The following is a 13,489-nucleotide window of genomic DNA, read 5'->3' as shown; positions in this document are numbered from 1 at the left end:
GAATTTCGTTACAACAGTGTTCATCATAACAGGAGTGCACTGTAATAACAGAGTTGGAGAGCTGACTCTAGATTTCTTAAAGGTAGGAATTTCATGCAACAAAGCCACAAGATATCTTTATTTTGAATTTGCTACTTGCACTACATGTATTTATTCCCAGACATTTCGTATCAGAATAATACCTTGTGCAACAGCCAAAAAATTAATATGAGTAGATATGTCACCTTTTCATGAATGCCATTCTATGCTTCATCATATTCACACTTCAATTTCATGTTAAAAAAAAAGAGCTAAAAAAATGCAAACACCTGTAGCCCATGTGAACCTCAAGCCAACTTCATTATTGACAAAGGTTTAGAAGTGTTCTCCAAACTTTGTGATCATCACGGTACTTTTTTATAAAGTTGCACAATCAAGACATCTCTATTGGTAATTGCGAACTTCACTCCACGCATGAGTCAAGCTCACGGTGACTTGCAACTTGGCAACTCTTGTGTGTACAGATGCAATACAGTGGATTCCCGTTATAACAAAGTCCTTGGGGCCGGCAGTTTTCTTTCATTTTATCAAAATTTCATTATAAACGAACATATAAACAATAAAAATACATCTAATAGAGCGGATAATGTTGCAGCCTGAATTTTTACTTCGTTGTAACCAGAATTTCGTTATAACCATGTTCGTTATAACGGGAGTACACTGTATTGCTCTAATAATGCACATGCAGGCCCGTCAACAGTTCATGCATGTCCTCTATTGTAGCACAACACAATGGACTGACAAGCTCGTTCTAAGTTCTACCAGGCTCTATGCCAGTCAGTGGCACAACTTTTTTGTCTTGGAAAATGATGTGATGTAGACACTACAAGGACAACTCATCACCAGTAGCCAGAGAATGATGCAATTATGTTCTATGAAATTATACCATCTTCCTTTCTTCAATACATTGTATCGAAATGAATGCATCTGTAATGCATCTTCATCAACCTATCAGCTATCATATACAAAACGTATCAGTGTTTTGGACAGAAGTCCTTTTGATAGTCACAGCACTGTCACATTTGCATGAATTATTAAGCCATTTTCACAAGTAATTAGCCATTTTCTACAACAAAACAGCTACAAAATCTCTTCTACGTTCAAATGAAAATTGTATCTTTTTTTTCAAGCTTGAAAAAATGTGTGAACAGGAATAAATGAATTAATATCATAGAGTGTGAAGAGATTTGAAGTGTTCTTAATAACGCATTTTGCTATGAACATTATAAAAAGTACCAAAAAATCTGTACAGGAAATTAAATACATGTACAATTCCATTGCACAAAAGCTTGCTTTGCCAATAAACTAAACATACTACTGTAGGTAAAAGCTGTCAGGTTATCAATGACAATCATTGCCATATTCTGTAAATATATGTGATTGGTAACAGTCATATGTAGCTTGATATTAAGTACAGGGGTTATAAAATGTCACTGATAAGTACACTGACTGTTTGCCATGTGAATACATAACTTTACAAGACAGATATTCTCCATTGCATCTCACTTTCCGGAAGGACTGCACATAAATTAATCTGATGGCATTACATCTATTCTGACACTTTATAGGGAAGACTTAATCAACATCGCTTTAATCAATTTTATAGCAGAGTTAACCTTTCCGACTAGTCCCATGTGTAGCAATTTTCACAATGTTAAAGGGTATTCAATGCCCAAACGTGAACTCAACTATAATTGACATTCGCAATGAATATGAGTTATGTAAACAACTGATTTTTGAAAATGTTATCCACACATTGTCTTTTTAAAAACTAATGGTATCTCTAATATGAATGAGTCACCTATAATTGACAGGGTCTTTAAAGCACCTCAAAATAATCAAATTGGTCACTTAGTGTCTGCTGCATATACTCCCATGTTTGCCGATTCTATTAAAGAGACTGGAGCAAGGAAATACATGTAAGGTGGCTATGAATGGCTGTGTACTCACAGAAAACTGAATGTACAAGCATATGTATGTCTGTCCAGAGATGATATCATATCCTGGCTGATCTGTGTAAAATTTGTGTCATCCACAAAAATAAAGCAATTGTTTGAATCACTTGCTCAACATTGTCCTGCTGTCCTTGCTTGCATACCACTTAATCCAGCATAAAAGATCTAACAAACAAAACAAATCTGGTTAGCCACCAAGATTTTTCAACCTAATGTGTGCATGATAGCAATCTTAGATTCAGTTAAGTTAACAACCATACATTTAGCATGTGGACTTACACTTTACTATCTGTGAACAACTAATATATCTTCTCATGGACCTCAGAAAAGGGAAATAAATTTTGGCACCATTGAGCGCAATTTCAGTTCAATCTACATGATTTTCAATCATCTCCATCCACTGCTAAACATCTAAAGACAGTCTTCTATGACTAAATATTTATCACAAGAAAAAAAATGGTTCAATGATATCATATGAAAGGCAAGGATTGACATCAGCATACAATATTTCATGCAATAAAAAAAAGGTACCTACTGCCTCATTTAGAGCTAACAATAAATATTTGGAATGAGCAAACATTATGCATACTGCACACTCATTTCCAAGCACAAACACGATGTGAAGTGCCACATAAATTGACACAGGTATTTGGTTCTACTTACTCACTGAAGTTTAGATGTATTTGTGGTGTACCAAGAGAGAAATTCCACAATTCTGCCTATAGATACACCAGGCAATGAGCTTTTCAATCTAATACATTGTACAGGTACTCAGTCCATTATTAACAGCATCACGGACAGAACTATAAAAAATATTGAAAAAAGCAATGGCATTTGAAGAACATTTGTCACACACCTCAAAAGTGTCGAATTGAAAGCATAAAGCAGAGACACTCAGACATTTAAATAACTTATAAAAGTGTCCAGTTGTTATAAGCCAGCCACAATGCGAGCACGAGAAAAGCTTACACAGTGCCAAGTAATACCCAATTCTTGTAAGTAATACATTCAGTTTCTCTCTCTCTCTCTCTCTCTCCATCCCCATCTACCCCCCCCCCCCCAATTCTCCCTCCCTCTCCCTCTCCTACGACACTTCTTCTTCTCTTCTTCATTCATTCCTCCCTTGTGTTTTCCATTGAAATCTTATTTCACACACACCTTACTAAAAAAGTTCTTTCTCTCACGAGTAACTGTAAATGCACAAATTCTCATGGTGTATTAATTTTCGCGCATTTTTGCTACTTTTGGCTAGCGCGAATTCTAACACCCTCGAAAATATCTTCACAACTTTCTCTGCACATACTGAATGCGTTGACAATTGTGCAGCGTGAATTCAAGAGCCTGGAAATACGTGTTTGAGCCACTCAGCACGAAAGATTAATCATGCAAAAATATGGACGTTTACAGTAATCCGAACATAATTTTTTTGTTTCTGTGCTAAGAGGTGGGGGGTTCCATCTTCAGGAAATCCTGTTCCAACCGAAACTCCCGGCAAACACTATTAAAGGACAAGTTCACCTTCATAGACATGTGGGTTGAGTGAATGCAGCAATATTAGTAGAACACATCAACGAGAGTTTGAGGAAAATCGGACAATCCGTTCAAAAGTTATGAATTTTTGAAGTTTGTGCTCAGTCACGGCTGGACGAGAAGACTACTATAGCTTGTGATGTCATATGAGTACAACAATATAAAGAAAGTAAAAAGAAAATTCAAGATATTCTCACTTTTCTCGCATAATAAAAGAACACTCGACTTCTCTCTTTCAGAAGTCAGGGGAAACTAGAAATATCACTGAAGGTGATTAATACCCCCGCCCCGTGACGACAGTCTTACCCAAGGAACGATCTTTCCTTGATCTTCTGCCATTTAAATGCCGTTACCATGGCAACGCAGCTTCCGACACGTCCGAAAAATATGTCTTGCACATCTTCCCACCAAGACCAATGTGTGTGCCACATTTCATGAGCTTCAGTCGAATACAGAGGAAGTAGTTCAATCCGCAAGATCTTTCCTTGATCTTCTGTCATTTATATGCCGTTACCATGGCAACGCAGCTTCCGACACGTCCGAAAAATATGTCTTCCACATCTTCCCACCAAGATCAAGGTGTGTGCCACATTTCATAAGCTTTGGTCAAAAAACTGAGGAAGTAGTTAAATCCGCAAGATCTTTCCTTGATCTTCTGCCATTAATATGCCGTTACCATGGCAACGTACTTTCGGGTACTGTCGAAAAATGCGTCTTGCACATCTACAACCAAAGGCACACATCTGTACCAAGTTTCATGGAAATTGGGCAAAAACTGAGGAAGTAGTTTGCAACACAAAATTTTCCATCATTTTGGCTCATAATATGTGAGCTGTTACCATGGCAACATGGTAACAGCGGAAATATGTGTCTTGCACATTAACATATTCAGATGAACATCTGTACCTAATTTCATAAAAATTGATCAAAAACTGTGGGAGGAGTTCGCGACGCAAGATTTGCACCCATTTTTGCCCATAATATGCCGTTACCATGGCAACGTACTTTTGGGTACTGTCAAAAAATACGTCTTGCACATCTACAACCCAAGGCACACATCTGTGCCAAGTTTTATGGGAATCGGTTGAAAACTGAGGAAGTAGTTCGCGATGCAAGATTTGCAACGGACCGACCGCCCGACCGCCCGACCGACCGACCGCCCGACCGCCCGACCGCCCGTCCGCTGATTCCTATATACCCCCTTCAAACTTCGTTTGGCGGGGGTATAATAATATTACCCCTAACATAAGTCAGTAACATGTCGAAGAAATGTGCACTTTATTCAAAAAGTCAAGTTTTGTGAAATTCTCTTTTTATTTTCCTTATATCGTTGTACGCATGTGACATCATGCATTGTAGTAGTCTTCTCCTCCAGCAGTGATTGCACAGATACTTTAAAAATTCATAACTTTTGAACGGGTTGTCGGATTTTCCCCAAACTTTCACTGATGTGTTCTACTAATATTGTTGCCCTCACTCAATCCACATGTATATGAAGGTGAACTTGTCCTTTAAACAGCATCCACAGCAGTGAGTGAGATTAGTCCACTACATTTACACGAAATGCAAAAAATACTTTACATCAGAGGACTAAAGCTTACATCTACGGCAAGATGGCAAACAGGCTAGCAAGCCACACAGTATAATGGCACAATATTTCATTGCAATATCTGCGATTTGGATAAGTCATGGAAATGTAATAAGCATCAAGAGACTGGCGCCATTCTTCATAGCCGAATAATATAATGCGTTAAACTTGTTAATTGCATTTGGTGTTCACTTCAGCGCAGGATGTGTCTTTTTGGGAAGTTTCCGTTTATTCATCCTCTGGATGAGGAAAAGACAGTGGAAGTTCAAGGTTCGATAGATTCCATCAGCCTCCTAACAGGTCTGCCAGCAAAATGACGACACATCTTAGTAGAGAATAAACTGAGACTTCATCTGTCATATTGACCAAACATCATTTTGAATGCATGAAACTGTCTTAAGTCATGCTGTCAAGACATATAAGAAATTTGGAAATCTTGCATTGAGTGTACCAGTTATGAGAGTTCCTATGTGATGGCTTCCGCAAGTACATTGTGCAGCTAAAATACATTGGGTCATTGAGATTTTTAGCTGACAATGGAGGGTTAGCCAAGACTACACTCTGTAATACAGGATGAAGACTGCATGGTATGTGTATGTAGAACATTCACTTGCAATGAATTATATAATAAATACATCATAACATTAATGCACAGTGGATTAACTTGGTCTTTTACAAAAATGTTCTAAAAAGTCAGCCCTAGCATCAAACCTCACAAACAGCAACAAGTCTTCCTACACTTGATATATTTCCAAGACGAGGACACCAACCAACACACATCTCTACGACTTGACCAGCTTGAAACCGTGGCCGGTGTTGATCACTTTGGGCGGGAGCCACATCAGCTTCCAGCGCCGTATGCAGTGCAGGCAGGACGAGCACAGAGACAGGACGTCGAGGGCGCTAGGCAGCTGGAGGAGCTTGATAAGAGGGTGCGTGGCCCGCGGGAAGTTGCTCTGCCAATGGCTCTCCATTTCAGCCTCGGTGGGCTGGTGGAAGACAAACTCCCCCCAGCGCCCGGACACCGCGTAACTAGCCTTGATACGCCGCCCTTGCTCATGCCACGTGATGTCGGTCTCCTTGGTGCAGTTGAAGTCAACCCACTCTTTGGTGAAGTCGCCCACAGAGGTCGTGACCCCTGTCTCTGGATCCGTTGACTTGCTCAGGACGGAGGTCTGTATTGCCAGGAAGTTGTCCCCGTCTTTCTGGACGCGCTTGGGCCAGTCACCACTCGTCCTTGTGTCCATCATTATGATGAGCCTTGAGCCACTCTGCTGGTCAAGTGATGACCATAGCTCCAACAGACTGTCAAATTTCAATATTCCATTATCTGTGGGGATAATGAGATAACATCATAAAAATACCACGCAAACACCTGATTACATACAGGAACTATTCGTTTGTAACCATCCATATATCATTCATACAGCATAACAATGTGTGACACTCTTGACTACAGTAGGAGGGTCCAGTTTCACGTAACCAACAAGGGACAAATGAAAGAGAGCCTATGAAGAACCTATGAAGAGTTTAAATGTAAAAAACGATACATTTTTGTCCAACAAGAGGGCAAAACAAATCATATTGTTTTAACAATTTGTAAGAAATACATTCAACAGCACAAGAAAAATATGCACATGTACATGTTTACGAGAAAATATACCAAAAGTAAAACCTTAAAGAGTAGTCTGCAAATGGGGTCAAGGGAGCAAGTTGTACCTAAGGGAAGTGTAAGCCAGACAAATTGCAAATACTGAAGGAAAAACTACAACTGCATGTTCTTACCTGTCACTTGCAAGAATGTTATCATCACTCAGACAACATACAGACTGATTTTACCAGTACACAGAGTTACACTTTGTATCGCCTGGGAACATTGCTGGTACACCAGGGCCCCATTTCATAAAAGATTTTAGGATAGCAACTCTTGCTGGACTACCAACTTCCAATAGCAAGAGCAAATTAGGAAGTTGGATTCTTGTCGTTACCATGAAAATTGCCATTTCAGCAAGAGTTGCTATCATATCGACTTTTTACACTTGTATGGAAGGGGCCCAGGAGAAATTAATACTAGTAGACTGTCCATTGAATTGAAATGAATTGAATTTATTTTCCAAACTCATTGCAATATACTACATACAACCTGCAATACCAGTATGAATTGGTCATAAATAACAAAGACAAACATAATAAATGTACACGTAATGTCCATTCATATAAACATGTGGTCACTCTCACCTGCCAATGCCCAATCCCCACTGGGATGAACATGGCCACTGTAGTACACAAAGTAGGTGTCAAAGCGCGGCCCATCGCTGGTGGCCCGGGAAAAGAAGCTCCTCAGCTTCATGTCCAGAGCATCCGCGGTCAGCCCACTGGTGGAGAAGTCACAGCTGTAGGTGTCGATCATGTGATACAGGAAGAAGCGCTGGATGGTGTTCAGGAGGCCCATGGAGCGGTTGCTGTGCTCCTCAGCGGCACTCATCGGCAACGGCATCGCCGACCCATCAGCCCTGTGGATGGACATAACAACTACATGTCTTTAATTGACTATCTTTACACATGTCTGACAACTAAAGTCTGGGCATTTCCACGGTAACTCACGTTACATTTTGAACTCAAAATTAGATCGTTGAGATCAATATCCTTAAAACCTAATTAGTGATATGAGTTACTATATGTGAATGAGTATCATGCACCTCCATCCTACCTCACAGCAACATTACATCCACAGACTCTTATGAGAACTATGAGAAAAAACACTACAAATGTCGGTAACTCACGTTACATAATTTGGACATGCAAAAATTTGGCATGTCTTATATTCAAAAGTTTCCTCAAACAAGAAACAGAGAGACTTTAAAGTCTATTGTGTCAAAGTCATGGACTAACAACATACATCACCGAGTATGGTAAAAATTCAAATTGTCTTACATTCTCCAGGTATCGTCATGTGAAGCGGTAACTCACGTTACGGTAACTCACGTTACAGTTTGTCCACATGATCACAAGACAATTTTTTGTCTTAATAATCCAAAGAAAACTTACCAAGACAACTTTTTTTCACAAACAAACTCCATGAATAAAGAATCTAAATTGATTTGAACATTGATCTGACAGTAATTAATCTCATTTTACCCATGAGATTACCAAAAGGCAGGAAACTTTACATTTAAAATACCAACTTGAAGATGAATTTCATTTTTAATTGAGTTGTTTTCCAAGCTTTCATTTGTACTGAGACAAAAATTGTATTCAACAAAATGATATGAAACAGAGTCTATTTCATCAAATTACACTCTTTTCCAGTTAACAAATGCATCAGAAATTGAGGATTTAATTGAGAATTTGATTTGATTGTTCAGGCTATCTAGATAAAACAAGTCATCCATAAACAATTCCATTTAATACACTGAGTCACGAGACTAGAGACCTGTATATGTAGTCTGTGGAGAGTTTAAAGGTTCAGAAATGAATATTTCAATAAATCTTTTAACTTTTAAATAATGCAATTTATATTCCAATTATTTGATAATTGTTTGAATTACTCAATAATCAATTGATTGTATGTTTGATTTGTTTACAAATTCTTACTAAACTGGTACAGAAATTAGACTTGAATTACAGAAACTGCAGATAAATTTTAGTTATAAAAAATCTGCTACCAGTTTTGATCAGTTTAATAAAACATGTTCATAAATGTTTAAGCCTTAAAGAACAATGGCTTTGGTCTATGAAATGTCAAGTAGCCATTATTTAAATTGTACATACATACGTGTAAAAAGTATACCAGTATTTTCTAGGGTAATCAAGCAGACTGAGGCAGTAAATCCCAATGAAAAACATGAATAGTAAATATTTTGTGATCAGGAGGCTAACTATTAATATCACAAAATGTTGATAGTTTGCTTTAAGGTTCATGACTGTCCAGCTCTTAAAGAAAATGTCTGATAATGAGGTTCACATTCAACAAGTTTTTGGTAATAGATCAGCATATAAAGTAAATTATAGTAAACATGGAAAAGTTTCATCGTAGGATTTTGCAACAATATAGCTAAAACCTCAGAGTAGAATACAGTCGTATAAAACACATAAGCGTGTCAAATTCACAATGTTCAGTTCTCAACAATCTCAGAAAAAACAGCAGGAAGCGAGCTCCAATCTCAAAATTCTGTTCATACATGTAAATGTTTCAGCCTCATAAACAATGGCTTTTTTTCTATACAGGTAGGTATAAACTATGAAATGTCAAATAGTAATCACTTGAATTACAAAAACAAGAACTTTTCAAGAGTAATCATGCAGTGATTATCCCAATCAGGAGGCTATTAATAGTTATCACAAAATTTTGATAATTTGCTGGAACACGGTCCATGCAGCTTTAGAAGAAATGTCTTTTAACAACTTTCGCAACAGATCAGTATACATACACTGTAATATTGAATAGTAAATATGGAACCTGTTGAAGCACATGTGATGAACATATGTAAATAATACATTGTACATGTAGACCAGTTGGTTTGGTGATAGAGAGAGACCAAGAGAATAACAATCTACTGGAAATAGAATCTTAATACAAGAGTTCAGTAATCATGTACTCATTGGTTACTTACAGTCACAACCTTCATATCATTTCTTGGTATTAAAGAAAAATCATGTCGGTAACTCACGTTACATTGTGGTAACTCACGTTACATGGTAACTCACGTTACAATTTTAAGACCTCTGTTATGATAATTTGAAGCAAAGACTATAAGTCCCATCATATTTCTTGGATGTGTGCTGCATAGTTATTTGATAATCCAAAATACCATGTCTCAGTTGGGCATAGTAAAATTGCTAGGTTAAAAAGTTCATGTTTCGGTAACTCACGTTACAGCAGCTTCTCGAGCTATGTAAGAGCACGCTGGTGTCCGAAGTACATATCTTATATCGAGGTCTCCACTTTATTTACTGCTAGATTAATATATTTTTGATTTGTAAAACCAAACAAAGATTGATTTGAGCCTCAAATATAAAAAATTATCACAAAGAGCAACAAAAATGCCTTTTTAGGGATTTTTAGGTCAAAAAATGCTTTCTGGTTTCAAAAGGTATAAAAATGCACAAAAGGGAACTTTTCTTAAAGGTAAAGTTGGTTTCACACACTTCAAACTATGGCTAACAAAGTAAGATTATCAGTTGTCCTGAAATATGCGGGTAAAATTTTGGTGGTCATGTCGCACAACTCACGGAAATGCCCAACTGAACAAGAATACTAAGAGACCTAACGGCTGTTTCAGTAGTGCTAAAAACAGGGGCCCGTTGTATAAAACTTACCGTTGTATTTCAATGGTAACTTCCGTCAAAATTAGGCATCACAGCCAATCAGCATCAAGGATTATAAAATTTACCGCTAATTTGAAGACTTACCGCTAGAAAGGAGCGGTAAGTCCAGCGGTAAGGGTTTTTATGCAACAGGGCCAAGTTCAAAGTTCAATTCAACTAATCTTAGGAGCATTTCTGGGATCAAGCAGTCCTCAGAAGTTAGGAACTATTTCAATAAGCCATTTGGGAACAATATCTTGTGCCCATCTTGCCATATTCTAGAATACATTTTGTATGTCATGTATTCTTTCCAACTAGATCTGATCTACATAAGTAAATCTGTCCCAACTTTGGATTTATCATCTGGCCCAATACATGTATACCGGGGTACAAAAAGCAAAAAAAAACCCACTCTTATAATGAGGCGATTTTTGCGGGTCCTAACTCTTTATATATATTATATAGATAAAAAGTTAGGACCTGCAAAACTCCCTCATCATAAGAGGGTTTTTTTGATCTTTTTATAACAGGGTTTCCCTACAGTACCTATCAGCACTTTATGTTGACTAAAATGGCCATGTCCTTGACCTGTTTCTTACAAGATTCTAAAATCCCAAAAGACTTCATAAAGGGCTCCACAGTGTTCTAATTATACGCATTGGCAGTGCAGATATCCCTATGACCTTTTCTCAAACATGTGGTGAAAGAGTCCCATGCAAAGCATGACAGAATGAGGTCTTTCATTTACCTGCAGAATGAGGATGGCCCAACCACAGCATAGGAAGTGCAGGTGCCTCCCAGGGCTCCAGCCAGCTCATACAGCAGTCCGTGCAGCATCCCCTCCATGGGCAGGACAATGAGCCAGCCCGCCATGAAGGCAGCATTGTGGTTCTGCCACATGACGGCGCCAAGGAACAGGGTGCTGAGGAGGGCGGACGCCACCAGCCGCCGCGAGATGGTGGTGAGGTAGCGCAGACCCCGGGAGGCCATGATCACGCTCAAGCTCTTGTTGGTCTCCCCGCTGATGGAATGGTACGCGCGGTTGCATTCACGGAGCTTGCCGATGAAGCCCCACGCTGTTATGACGAAAACCACGTGGAGACTTATCCAGAGGATTCCAAACACTGCATAGGCAGGGATGGCAAAGTACCACTCCTCATGGATAATGGTAGCTTGTCCGGCCAGCCCTAAGAACAGGAGCTGGCATGCGATGGCAAGCAGGAGTATGAGTCTGTGCACCAGATGACTGCGATTAATGATGCAGTTCCACCGCTCAAGTACCGACAGCCCACAGAAGTAAAAATCAAGAATGGGATCAATAAGCAGGCGACCGGCGAAGCAGCTCAGTGCAAACGGGTTGAAGAGAATGTTGACGGCTTGAAAGAAGAAGGTGCTCGATAAGAGAATGAAGAGGGTCAGGATAGGGATGGAACAGGCCACTTTTAACCGCAGCGACATGATGTTGAACGCCAGTGCAACCACGAGTAGCCATAAGCTTGCCATATACGAAGACTTAATCATGCAGGCTATTCCAAATCCTACACACTCATATTTTTCCACGGTTGTCAGGAGGCGGGAAGTGTAGCCTATTTGGCCCGACACACGCTCTGCAAAGGATCTGATAACTTTGACGATGAGGCTGGTGATAAGAAGTCCGTTGGTTGCCTTGGTGATTGGTTCAGTCATGTCCAAGTTTACATCCATGAAGGAGATTATGCCAAGCAGACATCCAAACCAGAGGTGTGTGAAGCTCAAGGTGTAGTCCACGAGGTCAAAGTAGTAGTAGAGGATTGCGGAGAGGGAGAAGATGAGGAGACCGAATGCCGTCAGGAGGATGATGGTGGAATCTCCGGTCAGCTGCCAACAGGTGTACAGCCCGAGGCATACGGAGGCAAAGAGGATAATACCATCGAGGATGGTGATGACTTGCAACCTGCATCGAACATTGAGGGACTTCATGACAAAAAAGGGCAGGACTAAACAGTGGCTGGTTAGATACTTGACTGACGGCATTGGTTCCCCGGGTTAGGGCAATGGTGAAGCAGGAATGCTACTGGGTAATTTACTGACAATTCCAACAGCACTGTAAAGGACTTCTATTCAGCAATGGCCTCCATCCATCTTCATAGGCCTGGACGATACAGTTGTGTCAAATCAAAATCCAAAATCGACAGATTTATGACCTCGATGTGTGTTCTGAGCAACCTTTGTTTGGTGGCATAATCCTTTCTCTGTAGAGCAAAGAATAAAAAATGAAAAATACAGTCAAGCATAAATACATCATTCAGAGACTAAAATATTCCCTTCTTTATGATAGGCATTCCCGTCACCAAAAATTTTTATCATAATAATGGCCATCAAATCACAGGCTGATGATTACATTAACCCTATAAAGCCCAAGCTACATTGTATTTTGAACATTCCCTGTGTTCAGCACCATAACTTTTTGAATTGAGTAGATGATTGTCTGATTTTCCTCAAACTTTCACTGACGTTTTCTAATAATATTATCGCTGCTTTCACTCAATCCACATTTGTATTTGTGTTTTGGTTTCCTTTCTGGCTTTAAACTCTCTGTAAGTACTAGACTAGTAGATCTAACACCATAAATTTGCTCGGGTTTTTCCCTTCTTTTGACATTTCTTTTTAGGATATCATATAGAACATCTACAATTGTAACTTTATATTTAGGATCTAACGTTATTGATCTAATGTTACTAGATCTAAATTTTACAGCTCAAAATAAAAGCACACTTGTGGTTCTGATCAATAAACCTTCTACAAGTGCCTTGTAAATACATATTTTACATTTATCTTGAATAGTTCTGCAAACATGAAATGAGGAAGGAGAAGACGCTAGCTAGACCTAGATCTAGACGGATCTAGGAAAATTTATCTAGATTCTAGGCCCCTACATAAAAATTGCAGTTTACCATAACATGACAGAAAAGCCAGTAGGTGGGGCCACGTTGTACTAGACCTATACGACATACTCGTAGTCTACAATTAATTGTCACACCCTGCACCCGCCCTACTTAGCTGCATTCAGTCAACTTCTAATAACGTAGAA

General features: G+C 39.1%; 1 protein-coding gene across 1 annotated transcript; it reads right to left on the bottom strand.

Annotated features, from left to right (window-relative positions):
- Positions 1 to 5,817: 5,817 nt before the first annotated feature.
- LOC139718341 (transmembrane protein 168-like) lies at positions 5,818 to 12,432 on the bottom strand. The gene is made up of 3 exons (XM_071629819.1): positions 11,168 to 12,432; positions 7,351 to 7,625; positions 5,818 to 6,442 (listed from the first exon to the last, which is right to left on the bottom strand). The coding sequence occupies exons 1-3, from the start codon at positions 12,430 to 12,432 to the stop codon at positions 5,895 to 5,897; spliced, it is 2,088 nt and encodes a 695-aa protein (XP_071485920.1). The 3' UTR covers positions 5,818 to 5,894.
- Positions 12,433 to 13,489: the final 1,057 nt, after the last annotated feature.

The sequence above is a fragment of the Diadema antillarum genome, unplaced genomic scaffold (genome assembly GCF_040938485.1).
Source record: "Diadema antillarum isolate AM-2024a unplaced genomic scaffold, OU_Dant_1.0 scf00000093, whole genome shotgun sequence".
NCBI lineage: Eukaryota > Metazoa > Echinodermata > Echinoidea > Diadematoida > Diadematidae > Diadema > Diadema antillarum.
Note: the sequence above shows the minus strand (reverse complement) of the source record. Positions and strands in the feature narration are given on the sequence as shown.

What these genes read in the sequence shown, in the direction of transcription:
- LOC139718341 (XM_071629819.1), bottom strand. Translation starts at nt 12,432, where the DNA reads ATGCCGTCAGTCAAGTATCTAACCAGCCACTGTTTAGTCCTGCCCTTT. An exon ending in GGGCCATCCTCATTCTGCAG is followed by an intron (nt 7,626 to 11,167) that starts GTAAATGAAAGA and finishes GTCCATCCACAG; the next exon opens with GGCTGATGGGTCGGCGATGC. An exon ending in TGGGGATTGGGCATTGGCAG is followed by an intron (nt 6,443 to 7,350) that starts GTGAGAGTGACC and finishes TTATCCCCACAG; the next exon opens with ATAATGGAATATTGAAATTT.